General features: G+C 38.7%; 1 protein-coding gene across 5 annotated transcripts in view; it reads left to right on the plus strand.

Annotated features, from left to right (window-relative positions):
• FGF12 (fibroblast growth factor 12) overlaps positions 1-23,479 on the plus strand; it is a 559,676-nt gene that overhangs the window by 315,229 nt on the left and 220,968 nt on the right. For all 5 annotated transcript variants that reach the window (XM_032337796.1, XM_032337786.1, XM_032337812.1 and 2 more), the window contains one exon: positions 22,140-22,250. In XM_032337796.1, the coding sequence (XP_032193687.1) occupies positions 22,140-22,250 (111 nt within the window). The remainder of the gene's footprint in view (positions 1-22,139; positions 22,251-23,479) is intronic.

Here is a 23,479-nt window from a genome sequence, read left to right on the forward strand (position 1 = left end):
AAAATGACATCTGTTCTATCCTTCTTTCCTTCTGTTACAATGAAGTTGTTTTTTCTTCTAGCTGAAACTAACCTCCTGTGTTCTAAATTTCGTCCTCTTCCACCTTCATAGGAAAGACACTTTAATCCTGTCTCTTGGATTCTTACTTTTTGATTCAGCAGGCTTAAATCTTTCAAAATCAGTCAGAAAGCTTCACCACAATCCCCAACCCTTTGTCAGGTGCTTCCTTTTCTTCTTCTTCATGTTCAAACTTATAATTCTCTACATTTATTGTCAACTTTTCTTCACCCCTCTCTCACACCTCATATTATTTTATTCCGGCTTCTAGTGTCATCACCAATGAAACTGCTCTTTCCATGGCCACTTCCAATTTATTAAATACAGTGGATATTTCCCAATCCTCATTTACACAACCTCCTGGTAGCACTTAGTGCTTAGTAGAGAGCTCTCTTCTATGCTATTAACCTGTATACGCAACTTCTAGTTGGTGCCTCAAACTGAGAATATCCCTAACTGAATTTGAAGATTTACTCTCAAATCTATTCCTCTTTCATATTCCTCTTCTCAAATAATGGCACCAATATCCATCTGGTTTAAATTAGAAACCTTGGACTCATCCTTGACATGGTAAGCTAGCTCTGATAGTAAAGATTTATTTGCATTCAAAGACTGGGGAGAATGAATACTTTTAAAAAAATTGTCTTTTGGTTGACTTTCACACTGGCATATGCACAGTGTGAACATAAGAGCAAAGACACAAGTTAACATGTGCAGCTCCTCATTCCTCCGTGGTATCTCACAGAGACATCCTATGCTCAGTGGGCAGTGTATCTCCTATGTATCTCTGTATTGTATCTCTGTATTAGGTAAGAAAAATATGAACTCTTGATTCATATCTTTCATGCCATGCTGGAAAGTATATGTTATTTTGCAGAGGTCACACATCAATTAAGTATGTACTCTATTTTCTTATAAGAAAATTCAGTCTGTGCCTTGGTTCCATACTTCCACTTTCTATTTTTACTGCCTCCTACACATTTCCTTCTCTGCCCACATGCAATTAGTAACTAAGTCAAGAGAATTTTACATCTTAAACTACTATCTGTCTGCAGAACACTCTCATACAACTCTGTCATCTCTTACTTGGGCTACTATTGTTACAGTTGTTTTCTAGCTTATCCCTGCCTACACTTCTGTCTTCTTATTTCTCTTGCAGTGTCTACTGCGTTTATAAAATATGGGCTAGACTGTATCATCTCCACGCTTAAAACTTTTACACATCCTTCCATTATTCTGTGCAAAAGTTAAAAGTTCAAAATAAAGGCGTTCCTTCTACAGGGAAATTTTCATAATCCAAATCTTGTAATTATATGTATTAGATTAATATAGTTGGGAAATACTCCATATAAATTATATAATTATGAATTATAATTGTTACATAATTATAATTTATTTGAGTTGATTATTCTAGGTTAGAAATGGCAAAGGACTAAAAATAATTCTTTTGCTTGCTTGCTTTGAACAATTTTGTGCTTTTTTTTCCCCCAAAGATTCTATTTATTTATTTGACAGAGAGAGAGAGAGAGAGACAGCAAGAGAGGGAATAAGAGAGGGAATACAAGTAGTAGGAGAGAGAGAAGCAGGTTTCCCACTGAGCAGAAAGTCTGATGCAGGGCTTAATCCCAGGACCTGGGAATCATGACCTGAGCTGAAGGCAGATGCTTAATGACTGAATCACCCAGGCACCCCTCGTGCTTTGTTTTTAATAACAATCCATTTTGTTATTACTGCGGGCCATAAAGCAGACCACACTAATAATTGGTAAGGAAAGAAAGGGTATTATTCTTGGACAAAGGTACATAAAATCAAAGACCAGTTTTGTACAGTGATAGGCTTTTACAACTCTACCTTTGAAATTCTACAGTATTGACATAGATGGGGAGGGGGTGGCCAGCCTGGGTAGAGATAGACCACTGCATCAGTGGTTAGTTAGTTGATGGGCAAATGAGTAAAAACTGTTCCCTAAACTATCCTTTCTACATGGCCCATGTATCTTCTGGTCTTTAAATCTGGAGTTTCTCCATGACTCCTGGTTTTATATGGCTTCTCTCAACATGGTCTATTAGAGTCTGAATGATCTGGAGTCATCTTGGACCATATTCTGTACAGTTAGTCTGTAAATTCCAGCCACACTTTCAATTGTTTAAACTCCTCACAGCCTTTACTGTCCTTGAAGCTTTTCTTTGTATTGCTGTCCTTGTATGGAATTTTACCATTTTCCGTTTCCTACATTTTCTCTCGCCTACCTGCTCTATCGAGCTAATTCTGCTCTGTTCTTTAAGACTTAATCTTCAGTATTATGTACTGACTTTAGACTCCTCTTTTAGTCCATTCTGTTTAATAAAAATGAACTGGTTGGCTTACAAGTAACAAACATTTATTCCTCATAGTTCTGGAGGCTGGGAAGTCCAAGATCATGGTGCCCCTAGAATCAGTGTCTGGTGAGAGCCTGTTTCCTCATCAGTTGCCATCTTCTCTCTGTGTCCTCGCATGGTTGAAAAGGTTAGGGAACTTTCTGGGGTCTCCTTTATAAGGACACTAACCCTATTCATGAGGGCACCACCTTCATGGACTAATCACCTCCCAAAGGCAGCACCTCCTCATGCCATCACCTTGGAGCTTAAGGATTTAACATCTGAATTTTGAGAAGACACAAACATTCAGTCACAGAAAATCTCTTGAGACTAAATGAAGTCCATCCTCCATAGAAGACAGGACTTCTTTAGAGCACTTCTTGTATTTATAATAAATTATTTGTGGAATTATTTAAGTTCTCTCTTTCCCACTGTAGGATCAGTCAGACCTGATTGTCTTGTTCACACCTGTATTTCTTAGCTTAGTGCCAAGTTCAGAGTGTTGGTGGGAGAAAGGACTAGTCTAAGTAGATGGATGGAAAGAAGGCAGCGGGGAAACAGGCTTAGTATATATATTATATACATTTTGTCTTGCATCTGCTTTGATGTGTCTTTTTTAGAACATAAGTGGTCTCTGGCTACCTCTGTCTTATTATTCTGAGGATTCACATTATGGGTCACTGAGATAATCATTGATTTATGTAGAAGCAGGCACTTGGTTGCTGTTTGGAGAAATATGTCCATTCATATGTGCAAACATCTAGTGCAAACATCTAGAGCTATGCTGTTCAGTGGGGTAGTCAGTAGCTAATGTGGCTTTTGAGCTCTTGAAAGTGGCCGGCTTGAATTGAGATGGGCTCTAATTGTAAAATACACAATGGATTTTGAAGACACAATGGATTTTTTGGCACAAAAAAAGAATATCAAATATTTCAATGATTTTCATGTTGATTACATATTTTGAATATATTAGGTTAAATAAAATGTTATTACAATAAATTTAGCCATTTATTTCCCTCTTAATTGTGACTGCTAGAAAATTTTAAATTACCTATGAGGCTTGCATTATATTATCTTCGGATAGCATTGGCCCAGGTATAAAAAGCAGCATTCTTTCCTTTGCTACTAGACCCTTAGGGAGAGGGGATGCCGTTCTGGTGAGGTGGGGTAGATACCTTCAACAATGTTGCTCTAAAAAGTCTAAGAAGTTCTACTGTACTCCTTATTATGCAATTAGGGGCTGGTTTTCCCAGGTTATTGTTACTGTCACACTATCATAAATAGGATTCCTGGACAAAAACACCATTTTGGAAATAACATCATTGTTACCTTCTCATAATGTTTTATTGTTTACGTTATTTTGTCTGTGGGTTCCTACTCCAAAAGCCATGATCTCTGTTTCTTTTGCTGGATTCTAGAATGTGGTTTGGTATGTTTTCACTTAAATAAATGAAAATTAATGAAGTCTTAGGCTTTGAATTAGCCTGAGAGTTTTCTCTATGTGAAAGAGGATGTTGAAGTCAACTATAAATTATATTGCAACCAATATTAAGTTACAGAACTCTGAATTCCAAGTGGATGCCAGTCCATTAAGCAAACAGATGAAATATGCTTTGCCTAAAGGTTTATCTGCAGCACAGGCAATTGTAATTCTTAACAATGAGACAAGAAAGGGAAGCTGGGGCACCTAGAATGGAAACTACACATTGCCCACTTAATTATTAGTGGATATTAATTATTATTGCTTAATGTTAGAACTGATTTAGTGTTCTTACATATTTTTGACACAGGTTTATTTTAAATCTCTTTATTAATTTCTGGCAATCCCCTTCACCCCCCCACCCCAAGCACTGAGCTATAAAAGTGTTTGTTTTATATGATTGTGATTTTGAATCTGTTCAAATTTGGGTATTTCATGGTACCCAATGACTACAACATAATAAAATCGCAAGTCAAAAGCCTTATAATTGCCACCATTATTGTTTTAAATCTGTAGAATAAAATATCTAAAAAAAGATATCGACAATCCAACTCCTTTAATGTATTTTTTAAAGATTTTATTTAGAGAGACAGAGAGAGGGAGAAAGAGAGAGAGAGAGTGCAAGCAGGAGGAAGGGCAGAGGTAGAGGGAGACAGAGAGTCTTAAGCAGGCTCCATGCTGAGTGCAGAGCCTGATGTGGGGCTTGGTCTCAGGATCCTGAGATCATAACCTGAGCCAAAATCAAGAGCTGGATGCTTAACCAATAGAGCCACCTAGGTGTCCCTGCATCTTCTTTAATCTTATGGGAATAAACTGAGGAACGAAGTGAAGTACCCAAATGGCAGAGTTAGGATTAGAATCTAACCCTCTGACTCCTAGTAGTGTTCTTTTGTTAACTTCTGTTGAGAGTATATTGGTGCCAAAATGTAGTGACTAGAAATTAACATTGTTAAACTGGGTAAATAAAGCAGTATCCTTAGGTATGTGAAATTTAAGAGAAATTCACAATTTTGTGTGTGTGTGTGTGTGTGAGAAATGTTGTATTCCAAGAAGTAGACAGTTTGTAAGTTTCATTGTTTTGCTAATATTTCCAAAAGAATGAAAGCTTTTTTAATGTCCTTGATGTCCTCATAGTTCCTCCTTTTACTGTTGCAGATATCAGGGGACATTTTTGACATTTTGTCTAGCTTATTCCCAGAATATATGCCATAATTTGTATTTATTTGTATATTTAATGAATAGCCATACATATATGTGTTTAATTACATAGTTTTATGAGAGAGGTAGGTATGAATTATTGGCACTTGGTAAGAAATATTTCTGGTTCAGTAGAGTTAGGGGAAAGATTAAAAATAAAACAAGAAAGAGCAAATAAATATTAGGTTTTAAAAATCAGAATATAAACTTATTCAGAGAACATTCTTAGTGGGCTGTTTTGCTAAAATGTAAAATAATAAAAAAATGAATTCCTGCTGCATTGCTTCTGGAAATTTTGAATTTAAGTCTACTAAAATTATGCTTATCAATAATCTGGGATTTACCTAGTTTTTAACTGTCAAAGTAATTATGTGTGTATCTTTCCATTTTTAGAAAAGCTATTTTAATAGGAGAAAGAATGCTGGTTGAATTTTGATGAATCTGTAGTACCACAAAATTCATTTTTCTTGCACGGGGGCTCTTCTTCTTCACTTGTAAAATAAAGAGGGGGAAGGAGAATAGCCTCCCCAACTGGGGGTTGCAGGCTTCTAGGGAAAATGATCCCTGTTTATATGTATTGTTTTCCTTGAGACAATTGAATGAATTATTTCAAAAATACTTCTTCTTTAAGATTTGTTTGGGAACATATAATGAGCTCCCCCTCGTATGTCAGTCTCCTTATATATGCGGCCCTGGTAGGCTCTCAGTTCCTGAATGAAAGGCTACTTGACACTTAGAAGGGATCAGACAGGTATGGTCATGGCTTCGTCCATCAAGGTGTTTCTTGTTTTTGTCCTATTTGATTGCACAGTTCTAACCATGACGATGGTTTGGAATATGAGACAGTTTTTTTTTTTTTAAAGATTTTATTTATTTATTTGACAGAGAGAGATCACAAGTAGGCAGAGAGAGAGAGAGGGAAGCAGGTTCCCAGCTGAGCATAGAGCCTGATGCAGGCTTGATCCCAGGACCCGGAGATCACGACCTGAGCCGAAGGCAGTGGCTTAACCCACTGAGCCACCCAGGTGCCATGGGATATGAGACAGTTTAATGTTACCCCTATAATGTACAATGCAATAAAGACAAGAGGCATAAAAAACATTGATGTTGAAGTAATAAGACTTTGATTCTTATAATCTGAGCTGTTACAGGATTCTGTCCCCTGCTTAAAAATAGGTAAATCTGCTAGAGAGAATAAAACAACAATAGCACAAATTAAAATGCATAGTTGAGCTCAAAACCAAAGATGGGAACTCCTCAGGTGCCAGAAATGAACAGGGGATTTATATTCATAGAGAAGAGCAGGAGCTGATTTCGTGTGCTTTGAGGGGGATGATCAGAGTCTGGTATAGGCATCTGTAGTTGGGCCTTGGGTTCTGCCCTCCTAGGGCAGGAGATGAGCCCTAGGGTTGCATTAGGCAGAAAGGGACCTTTGGTAGAGACCCTGCTCCTTCTGAGAAATGTCGAGTTAGAAATACTTCCACCTGGCACGGAAAACTGACAAGAGGCCATTGAAATAAGGTAATAGGTGGAAAGTATTGCCTGTAAGAAATGAGAAACATAAACCTGGACCATTTCCTGGGCGAGGTTCAGTATCAAATTATAAAAGACTAACAGTATCTCTTTGTTAAGCAGGAATCCCCATCTGAGAAGTTGACAAAAAAATTTCTCTGCATTGGGAGAAATCTGCAGTCATGAGTGTCCCAATGTAAACTCTTCCTGACGGCTTCACAATCCAAGGCAACACAAAACAACTCCCTCTGAAGAAAATCTCATTGTCCAATAATAGAAACCACACAAGGATAAAAAAAAACAAAACAAAAACAAAAACCAACAACAACAAAAAAACAGAACAAACAAAAAATTCATACCCCTAAATTTTAAATACTAGATCAATCTGAAATACAAATAAAAATAAGAATATTTTCAATGTTTAATCATTAAAAGAAGCAGAAACTTCAGGCAGGTACAGGCAGTATGGAGAAAAAAATATTTAAAACATGTAAGAATCATTATATCATAAATTTCAATATTAGGAAAGAAACAAATGTTATCGCAAAGACAGAAATGTTCACATTTTACAGAGGGAAGGAGGGATTGAAAATGCAAGGGTGAGCAAAACACATGGTCAATGTGTTGGTGTATCTAATTTGCAGTGACCGACGGAGATTCTCTGACAAGCCTTTCATGAAATTAAAAAGAAGCTAGAACAGGGCGCCTGGGTGGCTCAGTGGGTTAAGCCGCTGCCTTTGGCTCAGGTCATGATCTCAGGGTCCTGGGATCGAGGCCCGCATCGGGCTCTCTGCTCAGCAGGGAGCCTGCTTCCTTCTCTCTCTCTCTGCCTGCCTCTCAGTGTACTTGTAATTTCTCTCTGTCAAATAAATAAATAAAATCTTTAAAAAAAAAAAAAAAGAAGCTAGAACAACTGGAGAGTGAGAGGAATGAATTTTAAGGAGCTTGCGTTATTTGGTAGGAGCTTAGTGATAACTTATCCTTGGATTTTGCTAAATTGCAAATTCATGTTAAATATTTAAGAATAACCACTAAAATAATATAAATAGAACTATAATTTCCAAGTCAGGATAAGGGGAAAAACTGGAGGGAGAATAAAGAAAACAGAATCAATCCAATTGTAAGAACACAAGGATAAGTAAAGAAACAAAGAAATGCAAACTAAATAGAAAACGCAAACTAAGATGATAGAATTAAAAAAGCCAGAAATTATGGTGACTGCAAAATGATTATAGTCATCTGTTAGAGGACTTACAGATCAGATGAAAATTCAAAATCCAAATATATAATATTAGTATAATGCTGAATGAGATCATCAGATTGCTGGATGGTAGGTATGTTTGATATGATACTTTTTGTGTAAAAATGTACAGTACACAAAACAGCACTATGTATTTTTGTGGGTACAAAAGGAGGAAGTAAAGGGACAGAAAATAAGAACAAGAGGGCTACATACCGAATGCGGAAATATGGCTGGGTCTCGCTAGGAAAATAATGGAATGGAATTAAGGGCGATGACCACAATATTTTAATTGTGTAAAAAATTTGAAGATATTATGGAAAATGTGAGTATTTGTTAAATGTGAGTGGTGAGCTCATGTATGTTTTGGGGCAGGAGGGGATGAGAGCCTGTGCTATGGGTTCTAGAGCCGGACTTTCTGGCCTCAAATCCTCAAAGCCCTTCTGTTTATGATAGGAACCTGGACATTTACTTCACTTCTTTTTACCTTAATCTCATCATTTGCAAAATGAGAAAACAAAATAAAACTTCCTAGAACTGTAATAAAGATTGTATGACTGTGAAGTGTGTAAACCTGGTGATTCACAGACCTGTACCCCTGGGGATAAAAACATATGTTTATAAAAAATAAAAAATTAATTACAAAAAAAATTGTATGAGTAAATACTATGCATAGAAATCATTCAGTCTCTGATACATAGTATTGAGGGCTTTTCTTAGCTGTATTTTTTTTTTCACATCTTTAAAATTTTTTGTGTTAAAAAAGAGAATTTAAAAAAAAGAATTCAAATATATGAAAGAGTTCGGGAACATGTAAAATTATGTAAATCTTCTAATTGTAATTAAGATAATATTTACCTTAAAAGCTTAAATTGGAAACACTGATCAAAATTCTTACATGGTACATCAAGTTTTTAAGGCCTCAACATCAAAGTTAAAAGAGAAAATCTCATGAATATTCTATCTAATCTGTTTTCCCGTTTGTAACAATAAAGATGTTTCCCATGCAGGATGGGTTTTGTGTGGGTACATACTTGCAAGGAGTGCCACATTTATTCTCTTATCTTTTCATTTAGAAACAAAACTCAGAGATTCTTTTTTAGGGAAGGAGGGGCAATGAGAGAGAAAGAGAAATAATCTTAAGCAGTCTTCACTCCCAGTGCAGAGCTCAACGTGGGGCTTGATCTTAAACCTTGAGATCATGACCTGAGCCAAAATCAAGAGTCCGATGCTTCATAGACTGAGCCACTCAGGTACCCCCCCCCAAACAAAGATTCTATAATTAGGCTATTTTTTAATGTAACAAAGTGCAAGTTTTGAAACAACAAATAAAAATGATTTTTTTTCTATTTTTGTTTCTGTAACACATAGATAAAACACAATATGTATTTTAACGTTTTCCCAAACATATGTATGGCAATTTAAAATTTCACTTGTTGACAAATCACATCTTTTGCTACTAGGATGTATCAGATATAAATGGGAAACTGTTGATTTTTTAAAAACAGATTTATGGGTGGTAAAATCAAATTGGCTTCTTCTGCAATGTTTGGGAGAGTCATTAGCTGTGGTTAGATCAATCCCTGTGCATTGAACCCTGACATACACTTCTTGGAACTGGCTATGAGAAAAGCAAGCTCTATGTGTGTGTGTGTGTGTGTGTGTGTGTGTGTGTGTGTATACACTGGTGTTTGGGATTAGAGGGATCACCCTTGAGAGTATTGTCTGAGCTCACTTGTCTGAAAACTCCAGTTCATGTATGTGTCCGTGGGATTCTTCATCTGTGTGTCTGTGATGTTCTCTCATTACTGGTCTCAGTGGCAGTTCCTTGCATTTCTGTTTCAGTTGCTTTTAGCCTGTCCCTGAGAACATCCCAAAGTGAATTTCGGGTATAGCATACAATCCATATTTACATCACAAGTGTTCTATCTCTATTTGATAAGTATTTCTGCTTTTCTTTTGTGCATTGTAACATGATAATAAGTTAATTGCATTATTATAGTTTCTATAGATTATATTTTAAATGAAATTTTAACAGTCTATTAGTAGATAGTGGTGATATGTATAATCTATTAAAAAAACACTTTCTCCATTTTCAACTGAATTAACTGGAAATAGCTTGTAAGTATCTGTTTCTACTTAGGAGTCCCTTAGGTTTCTGGGATCCTAGACTTGCAGCTACTGAACTAATACTGTCATTTTAGAAGTAAAACCAGAAATCCAGGAAAGCAGTTTATTGAACAAATATGTTTTATTCTTCTGCTGTTTTTGTGGATCCTGTGTTACATATGGTTATATTATGATGGATAGAACCCACATGGATGCCATAGTCTCCTGCAATTTTCCAGAGGGGGAAGTAGATATTAAGCAAATAAAGAAAATATGTTCTAATTGCAAATTGAAAAAAGCGTTACGAAGGGGGAAAACAGTGTGTGCTGACAAAGAATGTGAATATGAATATGGAAATGAATATGATTTAGATTTAAATTGGGGTCCTAGGCAAGACCTCTGCGAAGTCATACTTACCTGAGACTTGAAGAAATCTATTCAGGTAGAGGGACTTGCATATGCAAAGATCCTCAGGTCTGAGGATAGGAAGGCGTGTGTGCCTAGAGCTTAGTAAGCCAGGGAGAGGATAAATTGAGATGATGATGGAATGGTAGGCAGGAGCCAGATGGTGCAAAGCTCTCCAGGCCATGCTGAGGGTTTGGCGTTTTATTGTAAATGAAATGGGAAGCTATTAAAGGGTTTAAGTAGGAGAGTGACAAGCTCCAATTTATATTGTAAAATATAACCTCCACTGTAGTGTGGTTTGAAGGGAAAATGGGTAAGAGTGTCAGTGAGGAATCTTAGCCAGGAGCCACTGAGGGCCCGGACGAGGTGGTGGCTTTGTGGATGGAGAAGAGCCAACAGTTAGGATGAGACCCCTGGTGTCTGGATTCTCCCTGACCCATGCTTCCCACTACCCCACCCTGCCTGGCCTGAATTTGCCCCTGAGTTGAAGCTGATCAATGTGTTCTTGGAGTGCTAAACGGCTCTTCTGCAGAAGTATTATTATCTCTTCAGCTCACTCTGGTTGACTCTGAAAGTTTTTGTTTTGGATGTTGTTAAAAAAAAAAAAAAAAAAAAAAAGATGGTAGACAAAGATCACATTTTTACAACAATAGCATTTTATCTGCTGGTAATTTAGATTTGTGGTGTATGAGGGAATTCCCCAGGCTTGCCAACCTGGATAAACAGATCTCCCTTGAGATACAGGACAGTTTTAGGACGGGTCCAACATTGTGCAGCTCCTTCGATGTCAGGAAACTGTCATGCCTGTGCGCTTCCAAATAATGTGTCCTGTTCATTTATTTCTGGTGCCAAAAGATGTGCCTGTGAAAAAGAGTCCCTAAGACTGGGACTGAGAATATTTTTCTATGCCAAGTGAGGATGCTTTCATTACACAAGACTTTTGTATGCGTAGAAGTGCTGATACTCTCTTCTCCTGACCCCCAGGCTTGTTTTAATACAAAGAGGCCAAAAGTTCTGTCTTCAGCTCCAGTGGAGCCCTGTTTATTCCTGGTCCCTTTCTGCGTAGATTTCTACTGTTTTCATGGGCTGATTACAGTTAAGGAAGAAAAGAGAAGTATCAGCATGTTAGACTTCTTGAAGAGACAACTGATGATTAGCAATGGAAGGTATAACAAGGACAGGGATCTGGCTTCAAAGCCTGGTTCTGGCATTTATTCCTATCTGATTTAGAGCAAGTGACGTAACCTCTGTGAACCTCAATTTCCTGATCTATAAAACAATGCCCAGTTATAATGCTTGCCTTAAGTTATTTCTATGAGAATTTAGAGACATAATCCACACCAAGTGCCTGGTATGGGGTAAATGTTCAGCAACTGTTATCTGTTTTTTTGTTTGTTTGTTTGTTTGTTTTTTGTTTTTTTTAAAGATTTTATTTATTTATTTAACAGACAGAGATCACAAGTAGGCAGAGAGTCAGGCAGAGAGAGAGGGGGAGGCAGGCTCCCTGCTGAGCAGAGAGCCCAATGCGGGCTCCATCCCAGGACCCTGGGATCATGACCTGAGCTGAAGGCAGAGGCTTAACTCACTGAGCCACCCAGGCACCCCAGCAACTGTTATCTGTGAATAAAACTCAGGAGAATTTGCTCGTTGCGACTACTCTTAACCATGGGTCTTCCTATCAACTTTAATTCCATCGGAAGTTAAGCCTACCCTACAAGCACCTATTTTCTGGTCACGTAACACAGTGTAATATGAATTCTCAATTCCTTAGAACAACTTTCAGAAGAAATTCCTAGTCATTCAAACAGTTTCACAAGAAGCAAAGTATGCCTTGCACAAAAAAATTAGATTGCTTTCTAGATACCATACAACTAGTGAGGGACAGGGCCGGGATACCTCTGGGAGGTGTGAAAAATGGTTTTCATTTTAAGGGGCACAGTACAGAGCATCACGGTGCATTAAAGAACCCAGACTCCAGGGATTAGAAGATCTGTTGCCATGACATTTTCCCTCTTTCTGTTGTTCTGCTTCTTTATCTGTCTAGTGAACCTTGACTTAGATCATCCCAAATGGTCATTCTGGTTCTAAAATCTTAAGAGTCTAGAAGTGTCTTCATATTTGAAATACCTTATGGCCTGCATTCTCCAGAGCTCATTGGTGAGCTGCTTGGAAGGCAGTGATCATTCCAGGTTTTCTTTCCTGGGTAATAGTCTGAGAGAGACCCTAGAGTTCGACTCTGAGGTTAACCGGAATCAAACTTCCTTTCATGAATGCAGGTCTTTAGAACGGCAAATAAATAAGTTGGCTTCGTGGGAATGTTCACAGGAAGCTTTCTTCACCCTCACATTCCATGACATTCTAGACTTAAACAAGTCTTTCTTAGAAAACTATGATAGATTTGGATTTGGGGTTGGAAAGATAATGGAGTTTTCTAGAACTTAAGGGTGCTTAATGCTACCATCCACCAAGCACCACCAGCATTGTCAGTTCAAAGACTGAGGCCTTCTCTCTACCCTTACCACCACTGCCTGCCTGACACCCTTTTTCTATGTGACGGCTCCCAGAGTGGTTTCTGTGACCACAGTGCCCCACTCCAATCCATCCTTCTCTACCATTCCCCACTTTGACTTTCCAAAAGACTGTCCTCCTGTGTCTCTCCACACTTAGAGTCTTTCAGTGCTTTCCCATTGCTTAATACACTGTTGCCTAATGCTTCTCCCTCCTGAAGTAGATGAAGCCAGACAAGCTTCTGGCCTGTGGAAAGAAGCTGTTTTTAATTTCTGCTTCTGCTTAGTGTTGGTCTCTTTAAATATTTCAACTTTTATTTATAATATACACATAACTTACAGAGTAGTACATATATGTAATTTATAAATTATATGTATATACCTATATATATATATAGAGAGAGAGAGACGGACTGACGGAGGCTGTAGATTTGAATGTTTCTACAGATATCTGGATGCATAATCAAAAGAGTTTGGAGGTCATTAGTTTGAAGGATAAAGTAAAACTTACTAACTTCACTTAAGGAACCTCCAGTATCCTGGACATGTATTTTTCTTCTGCTGTCCGTCCCCTCCAGCCACCATGTGCCTTTCTTTATTTCCCTATACTCTGTACTTGTCTGCTCCCTGGAATCCCAGTGCCTGTTCAGCTGGGCCATTGTTCCTGCTGATGCTCCTTGAAGCAAAATCCCCCTGCCTATTCAAGTGTAAATCTAAAATGTTGCTTCATCTTTGAAGAAGCCTTTTTTACCTACCTTTTGTCCCAGAATCCACTATCCCAGGGAAAATTAGCTTCCCTTCTCTGTGATTCCCTGGCATTTTGCTTGTCCCTCTGCGACAGCGCTTTTCATGTTCATTGCTATAATGATTAGTTGTTTATGTGTCTCCTTGGCGAGGCTGTGGGTGCCTTCAAGGCAGGAAGTACACCCTGCTCCTTACTTGTCTTTGTACCCAGCACCTTGTGCATGTCGGAAGTCAATAAATGGTGTTTGATTTATTTTGAATTTTCATGAGCATCTTCTAGAGGAGACTCTGGGAGGGAGGGGGCTAATAGTATGAGGAATAAAACAGGCTTGGTACCAAATTCCCATCTCTATTGGCATTTAAATCCTAGCTCAATTTCCCTGCCCGGCTTCTTCTGCCTTCCCTAGCTCGGACTGCTTCAAGGAAGAGCATACTCTGGACAAGTGTGCCCTTTCTTTCCGTTTCGCTTTGAGGCGGCGTGAAGGTTAAGGATTGCCCGTCTCAAGGTCGCTTGATTCCCTGTAGAAATGCAAGGCATCTCAGGGCTTTGGAGACTGTGCAGTGTATGGAGGATGCCGCCGTGCTTGTCAGACTGTGTTCTGTGTGCAGGGGCTGAGGCTGAGAAAGGGATAAAACAGACTGAAAGCTGGAGGCGTCATATGATAAGACCATAAACAGCTTCCTTACAAATCAGGAGCTCCTCTGAAAGTCACAGGTGACAATGAAAAATCCCAGCTATCACTTATCTCCTTCTTTCTTTCAACGTACGAACACTCCTCACCTACTCTGTGCCTGGCACTGTGTTAGGAGCTGTGACAGAGTGATGAATAATTCAAGGTCCCTGCTTGGAGGACCCCTAGATCAGCAGCAGAGACAGAGGACCGGGTAAGCCAGCAGAGGTAACAGTGTGGGGAGCCCACTCTCGACCTGTGCACAAGGTAGCTCTGCAGAGGGAGTGATTACTTTTGCTCCAGGGTGTCAGGGAAGGCCCTCAGAAGAAGGTTGAGTCCAGAAAACTCAGGAGGAGTTCTAGGCAGAGGAGGAAGGCAGGGATTGTGCATTTCAGGCAGAGGGAACTGAAGCAGCACAAGGTTCTAGATCAAGGGTTGGTGAGCTTTCTCTGTAAGGGGCCTGTTAATAAAAATAGTTTAGGATTTGCAGGCTGTGGAGTCTCTGTTTCAACTACTTATGTCTGTCATTGTAGCAGGGAAGTAGCCATAGACAAATGTGTGAATGAATGGTTATGGCTCTGTTCCAATAAAACTTTATTTACAAAATTGGCAGTGGTGGGGCCGTAGTTTGCCAACTCCTGGTCTAGAGGAAGGATCTTTAGAGAACTTTAATCTATGGTTCCTAATCTTTTCAAGAATTAGGGTTACTTGGCACTTGCTATCTCTGATGCCTAAAAGGCTCCTCTTATCGCTCTCTTAGATATCCCTGAGGGTTTGCTGCTTCTGTTCATTCAGGTCTCTGGGTCACCATCCTCTAACTACTGTGTCCACAAGAGCACATGCACCTGCCTTACACTCCGTCACTTTTCACTGCTTTCATTTTCAATACAGCACCTATACGAAAACTCAATATTGATTGTCTGTCTGTCTATTTTCTATTTTCCTACTGGAATGTAAGCTTTGTGTCTTATTCTCTTTAAAACCAGTGCTGTGCTGGAGCCCAGTGTGCTCGTCTCTTCCCAGCTCGAGCTCTTTATTCAAAGATATTACATGGTAGAGTCAAATCGGCCGTGGTGGGAATATTTACACGGTGGAAATCAACCCCAGGGGAGTCAGGTTTGGGGTAGGTTTTTGCTTTTGTTTGTTTGGTTTTTTTTCCACAAGCTTTTTTTTTTTAATATCAAATCACTTGTGATCCCCTTTGCCTAGAATAATAACCTCCACAAAGCCCAGTGGTCAATGAATACTTGTTTTTTGAATGAAATGTGCTGTTGACTGAGAAAATAGATATGCACTTACAGACACAGAGTCCTTTGCAATTATTATTGCAACACGGGAAGTTCTTGGCTATCAGGTAGGTAATGGCTCACTGCATCTGTCACCTGCGTGTGACCCATGGGGGAGACTGAGGGCTTGGGTCAGGACGTCACTCCCTTTACCTCTCAGGGCGGATTTTGGTGGCCATGATGACACATCTCCAGTCTTCTGCGCTCAGTTCTGTAGGGTGCTCTTTTTCTTATGTCCACTGCAGTTGCCGAGTGAAGGCAGGACCTCAGTCCTGCATCACGTTTATGAAACAATATGTATTTTTAATGAATTCCTCTAACTTAGTGTGTTTATAATTTCTGCGGTGTGTTCTAAAACCCAAATAAGTTCAGTCCTCCTTCAAATGTCTTAGTACCTCATTTCTGATTTGTCTGGGGCTTTGATTTATGGTATATAAATGTGCCCTGCTGTGTACCCTTTTTCCTGTGATTTGATCAGAAATGTATCTGTTTATGAACTGTCTCAAACCCTAATAGTCTAATTTTGCAATCTGCTGCAGTGTGAGGCCCCAGAAGCACTTGACAAGAATCACATTTAACAGCCTCTTCAATCTTCGTTCCTTTAAGTGGCAACATTAAACCTTAATACCAAGGCCCCCTTTCTAAACCCACAGAGACTGATTAGAAAACCCGGTCAAATTACTCCCACAATCCATGCTGAACATTTACAAAGAGCTGCATTTTCACGATGACTGGTAAACAGTCGTTTTAACACCCCGTCCTAAGCACACACGAAGACACGGAGGAGCAGACTTGTATGTAGAGGGCCATCTGGCTGATCCCAAAGCTTTCCAGGACACCCAGGCTGGAGAGGACCTTGCCCTGTCATGCGGGCTGCCTTAGCTTTTGGAGACCTCCCTGTCCTTCACAGCCCTTCTGATGTGCAGTTTTTCTGCTTCTGCCTGTTCGCTTCTGTTCACTATGGAAAACTCACTCTTTCTTTAGGCAGCCTGTTCTCTCTTTGAATCCTGTTCATAGCAAGTTCTTTTTCACCTGCCTCCCTGTAGCTTTCACCCACTGGCCCTCGTTGGATCCCGATGGAGCCACTCAGAACAAATTGGCGTCTTACTTCTGTCTGCTGTTAAGAAAGCGAGGGCCGCTTTCACGTCCCCAGAGTCTTCCCTTCCCCAGGCTGCATATCGACGGTTCATTCAGCCGTTCTCCACCTGGCAGCCCTCGGCACCCTCCTGATCTGGCTCCCTTTCCTCGGGGCCTGTGCGAGTTTTGCCAGTGTCTTTCTGAAAGTGACTCAACTGTGTGGAGAGTAGCTAGGACCACAGACTCTTAAGCTAGATCTGCCTCTTCATTTGCTAGTTCTGTAACTTTGGGTAAGGGAGGCAGCTTCTCCGAATCTCCATAATCTCCTCTGGGAAAAGAGAAAAAAAATATCTTAACACATGCAGTTACTGTGAGAATTAAGTGAAAATACAGTAAAATCATTGGGAGAGTGCCTGGTACAAAGTAGATGGGTTGGAAACATAGCCATCATTATCGTCATAAGTACTCTTAATTCTCTGGAGATGGCTTCCATCATAAGTTTAGATCACTGTTGTGGTTTTCATTTTAATTAATTAATTTGTACTTTTCATTTTAGATTGGTGTTTACACGAGACACTTCATCTCTCACTTTCAGTGCAAATGTTGAATAGGGGGGCCCCTAGATAAATACAATCAATTGTAGTATCAAAAATGTTTATTGTGTATATGTATGTGTATATATGTACTTCTGGCACCGTTTCCTATAAGCTCCCTTTACTTTATCACCCCCATACTCCGGTAAATGATAACACAACTCAGTGCTCTCCCTCCTCTTTTCTCTACCTTCTTGTTCCCCAAGCCCCTGTCTTGCACAAGATACGGATTATGTCTTAGCTGCGCTTTGAAAGGCAAATTAATGTTCATCAGTGTACAGGAGAGGTATTCTTCTCCTCAGTCAACTACATGTTGCTGGATGACTTTATACAAGACGCTTTCCCTCTAAGCCTCAACTTTTTTTTTTTTAATCTTTGACATGGATGAAGGAGGTATTTTGATGTAGGGAGGTGTTTGACTCCAAGGGCCTTTCCAGTTCTGAAATTCATTTCATTTTCTGCCATCCAGTGGTCATCCTGAGTGTGAGGTATGATGGGCCCCCATACTTCCAGCCTTCTCTGGGTTTCTGGCGCGTGCTAACTGTTCCACTGCGCTCCATGTTAAACCAGCAGGCGTGTCTAGAGAGTTCTTCCCGGTCGCAGCTCTCCTGAGGGGGCTTTGAATTCAGACCACTGTGGAAGTCACCGTGTGATCCTGAAGGGAAGCCGAGTTGCTGAGTTCCTATCCCTTACCTCCTTTCTCACCCAACCTCTTCGAGAATTAAATTCGTAACTTGCTTTGTGGCTGAAATGATCACAAAACCTTTTTGTTTTAGAATGGTTTTAAATTTACAGAAGAGTGAAGCCAGTACAAAGAGTTCACATATGAACAACACCCAGGTTCCCATATTAACATCTTAACATTGGTTCGGTATATTTATGAACATTAACTAAAGTGTCTAATTTATTCAGATTTCTTTAGTTTTTTACCTACTATCCTTTTGTGGTCCCAGGATCCCATTTAGAATAGCATGTTACATTTGGTTGTCCTGTCTCTGTGGACTCCCCTTGGCTGTGACATTTCCTTAGACTTATCTTGTGTTTGATGACCTTGGCAGTGTAAGTGTTCCTAGCCAGTCATTTTGTAGAATGTGTTCTGATGGTATTTGTCTGGTGTTTTTCTCATGATCCGACTGGGGTTATGAGTTTTTGGGAAGATCACAGAGGTAAGGTGCCATTCTTATCATATTATATTGAGGGTATATGTTATCAGCATGATTTATGACTGTTGATAGTAATCTCGATCACCTTGCTGAGGGAGTGTTTTGTTTGTCAGGTTTCTCTGCTGTGAAATTACTCCATCCCCTCCTCTTTTCCTGTCATGCTTCTTGGAAGGAAGTCACTATGAACAACCAATGGAAATTTATTTCCTGTTCACGTAACTGTCCAAAGCGGATATTTCTGATGGCTATAGTCTTTTTTCTATCAGTTATCCAGAAGCCCAGCATTCTTCTATTTTGTTGACATCCCCTAGGGCTTTGTCATCTAAATCCAGCCAGCATTAAGAGAATGTTTGCTTTTAAAAGCCTCGGCCTGAAAATGGCACACATCACTTCCACTTACATTCCATATGACACTCATTCATCTGCCAAACCTAACTGCAAGGGAGGCTAGGACATATGGTCTAGCTGGGTGCCCAGGAAAAAGAGGAAATGGATTTGGGAGAAAAGCTAGCAGCATTTGCCACACCATTTCAGAGTACAAAAGATAACTAACCAAACCCCTGCCACCTCACCATCTAATAATATAGCCATCATTTCATTAAAAAAGAAAAAAAAAATAGAAGAACATTATCTTAGAATCAAGTAGAGTCATAGAAATTGGAAAATATCCATTGTTTCTCTGTCTGGAATTCACCCTTTCTCTGTTTTTTGTTTTGTTCCATTTGCCTTTTTTTTTCCTATTAAAATGCCACATACTTTTCCAGTGATGATGAGGTACCTTCAGCCAACCTTGAGACAGAATTAGTCCCTTTCTCCTTGGTGCCATCATGCCATTCTGCTTTAATCCCTTAACACCTACCCCACACTCGTATTATATATAAATACGTTTCATGCCTTAGACTGGGTGCTCCATGAGGACAGAGTAGGAATCATTCATCTCTTAGATCCCCAAGTATTGTCTGAAAAATAAAAAGCATATTTGTTGAGTGCCTCCAGGATTTTAGATGTACCGAAAAGTGGTCTCATTGTTTTAACCCCTTTCTTTCAAATACAACAAAACATGTCCTCTTCCCCTCCCCCTTTATAAAAATGATCCACACTTATCATAGCCAAGCCTTCGTAGAGGAAATGATCTTGAGCTGAGCCCAGAAAGGTTGGTAGGGTTTGATAGATGGTAATCAGGGTGTAGACAGGCCTGGTTTCTATGACACATGCTAGGTTCAGGGTGTTTGTTCAATAGTCAGGTCTCCTTTGAAACATCTAGAGTGCAAAGTATTTGCTTTCATGATCATCACATAATTAAAACAGACTCCAAGCTTGTTCTGGCACTGCATTTGGGCATCCAGGGATGGTATAAAAACCTGATGCTCATTATCTTGAACAGGAGTTACCAACCTGAATTCCCAGGGCCCCAACAGGGGGATAGCGTCACCGTAGCAAAAGAAGTGTTTAATTACAGCTACAGAAAGAGGAGCATGAAAAAAACAAACTTTTGCTGGCATTAATGTCTCAGCTGCCATATATCTCATTACCAACCAAACCATGACATCTTAAAGTGACCTTATCAAGCTTACTAGCAGGAAAATATCAATTATAAGACAGTTTTCCCTTTCCTTCTATCCTTCTCTATCCTCTACCCTTAGCCCACTGTTTACTCTAATGACTTACAAGCTTAATATTTCACTAAAACAGAAATCAGAAGACGTCTGGTTTTCATCATTGAAAAACACACCTTATTTAGGATTTATATTCTTATGGATTTCAAGTCATTCTGTACCCTATATTTATTCATCAAAATTCTCAATGGTTATTGTTAGCATAAGAATTATTTTTCCCTTTATACAGATATGGCAACTGAACCTCAAATGTCAAGTGACTTCCTCAGGACCACATGGCAGTTTTGGTTCAAAGCTGGGTCTTCTGCCTGCATATATAGATTTAAATGTGGCATATTAGCCCCCGCCTGTCAATCAATTAGCCTCATGGCAGAGGCACACATGTTCTTTTTATTTCCCCTGATTATAAAAGTGATCTGCAATTATGATAGCCAAGCTTTCTTGCAGGAGGTGATCTTGAGCTGTGCCCAGAAATGTTGGTAGGTAGGGGTTGATAGATGATAAGAGTGATACAGGATATTATTTTACAATGATCTTAGCTAGCTATGTGTTCTTCCAACGTGTCTCTAGTATGTCAGACTAGGTGGGCCCATAGCGGCAACACAATGAGCAGGATCCATTCCTTGACTTCTGCCACCACCCAGGGAAGATGATTTTAATGTGCTCCAAGTCAATAGATACTTATAGAAGGGATCTAAAGATATTTCAGTTTAACTTCTAGATGGTCTTGATAAGGAAATTAAGGCCCACAAAGTAAATAAATGGAATTTACTTAGCAAACATCTATAATATGCAGTTATTAATCAGAATGCCTAATTTCCAGTTCAGTCCTTTTTTTTCATAACCCTGGTCCCTTATTCCCAATTTTCTTGGCATCTTTTCTGCCTCTTAGGATTGCTCTGAGGGAGACATGTTTATATCGGCATTGCCTCATATTCCTGAATGTATGTCATCAAGTCATATGTGAAAAAGTTTAACCACAGACATATGCTGTAAAGAGCAGGTCTATTCCTAGAAAGATAAAAACACTGAATCCTTAACTAGAATTCTTATTTAGAATTAAACATCAATAAATGTGTTTGGTTTAACACACTCTACCTACCATATTGCCTGACAAAAAGATTTGGAGTAAATATTGGTTGAATAAATGGGGGAAGGTAAGAAATTGACTATCAATTGAAATTTTGTGATTGTCCTTTTGAGGGTTGGAAGTTGTTCCTTCAGGGATGCATTATGATGGTCTAATTTTTGCCCAGTACTGTGAAGCAGAGACAAAGATGGTAGTGATGTTGTAGAAAATGAATTGTTGCTGGCAGCCAGCACCACAATGAGAGAGCTTTAAATATTTATGTTAGCTGATAATATAAGAATCTAAGTGTGGGATATGAAGTTCCGCTTGTGGTGTTAGTGTGTAAAGAGTTTTTAAAAGCTGAGGACCACTCCTAGTTTGAAATACTCAGAGAAATATTCATGGATCAACTGATTAATTGATGGTTTGATTGATACTGGAAAAATGACTGTTGTGCTGGGGCTCCTCTCTGATGGGGTATTTATTGAAGGTAAAATCTCTTTTCATATACATCTCATGACCACTGGGGTTTTGCTTTTTTCTGTGGTCCTCATACAAGCCGTTCTTTCAGGCTAAACTTGAACAGCATTTCAAAACCCAGGAGTTTCTGATGGTTAGTTGACATTGAGCAGAAATAGAAGTCTTCCGGGGCCTAATTTTGACTGCCAGAAGCTTAGGAATTATAGTGGCAGTTTGGTCTAAATAGTGATTCTGGAATGGGACCATTAGCTTGGTGACATCTTGCAGTCAGACACTAACTAGATTCACGAAGGAGAGAAATAATTCACGTTTTTAACATGCCTCTGTACTTTCCTAATCGTAATTAGTTTTATCTATTTATATTTGGTTTACTGCTCTACAGTATTATGGCTCTGCCTCTAGATGGAAAAAGAAGAGAAAGATATGTTCCTGAAATGACCCCTTTCCAAATGCTTATTTCAATATTTAAGCCTTTGGCATTTGTGAGTTTACTTAGAGAATTTTTGGACAATTTGCAAGTGTGTATTTTTATAAACAAAATTAGAATTTGAATAATCATTTCATTTTGTTTTGCAGAACCCCAGCTGAAAGGAATTGTGACAAGGTTATTCAGCCAGCAGGGATATTTCCTGCAGATGCACCCAGATGGTACCATTGACGGGACCAAGGACGAAAATAGTGACTACAGTAAGGAACATTCTCTTCTTGCAATCCCATTATGATCAAACGTATGGCCCAGTATATCTTAGGCTTAAGTTGTGGCCAGGCTACCTTTTGAACTCTTTAACTGATAGTAAGCTGGTGTCTTGTCTTTTATTCTTTTTGCTATGATTCCCTATAGTAAAGAGACAGTTGGGAGGTTACATAGTAAATGAGAAGGTAGGAGGCTTGAAGGAGTTCCAGATACTCAATGGATAAGAATATCCTCCCATCCCAGGGTTTGTAGTCAATATGGTGATAAGTATTTGTAGGAACAAGGCAGACCTTCCAACACAAGTTAGTGTTTTAATCGAAGAACCAAATAGTAAACATGTTATAATATTTCTCAGACCATCGTTTCTGGCAGACCAAAATTACTTTTTAAGGTAAACATTGAATACATACATATGTCTGTTACATGTGATTTCATTTTGATTGAGGACAAAATTATTGTTTTTAAAAGGAAAATTATATTTTTTATTTTATATTGATTTAAAAAGAAAAATAGTATGATATGTTTTGGTAATAACAGGGTAATAAAGACCAGTAGACTTGAAATTTTACATATAAGTTTTTTAAGTAAAATGCCAGATATTCAGAGTTTGTTAATAATATCCCTGGAATTAGCTTTTAACTAATTTAAGTACAGAGTTAGCAATATATTTGCATTTCAGAAGAATTTTGAATACAAGCCTCAGAACGAAGAGTGATCACTTGCATCATACCTTTTAGTTCCTGCACAATCATATACAGATATCCAGGGGGAAATTCATGTTACCTTAAAATTATGCAGAGTGCCATATTGTTTCTTAAAGTTTGTCTGTATTCACTGCTAGATCATTAGTGTTGAGCTCATAGTAAATACTCGTCAAGTATATGTCCCATTGAGTTATCTTCGATAGATAAAATTTTGTGGTCAGTGTGACAATCTCTCTCTCTCTCTCTCTCTTACTCTATATATATATATATACACACACACATATATATGCATATATATATACACACACACACTTATATATATGCATATATATCTTTATATATATAAATTATATATATAAAATATAAATATATATTTATATAAATTTATATATATATAAAATTTATATATATAAAATATAAATTTTATATATATATCTTTAATTTTAATTTAGAAGTTATTTTCCATATATATATATATATATATATATATATATATGGAGTTTATATTTTATGGAAAA

This window comes from Mustela erminea, chromosome 1, assembly GCF_009829155.1.
Source record: "Mustela erminea isolate mMusErm1 chromosome 1, mMusErm1.Pri, whole genome shotgun sequence".
Classification (NCBI taxonomy): domain Eukaryota; kingdom Metazoa; phylum Chordata; class Mammalia; order Carnivora; family Mustelidae; genus Mustela; species Mustela erminea.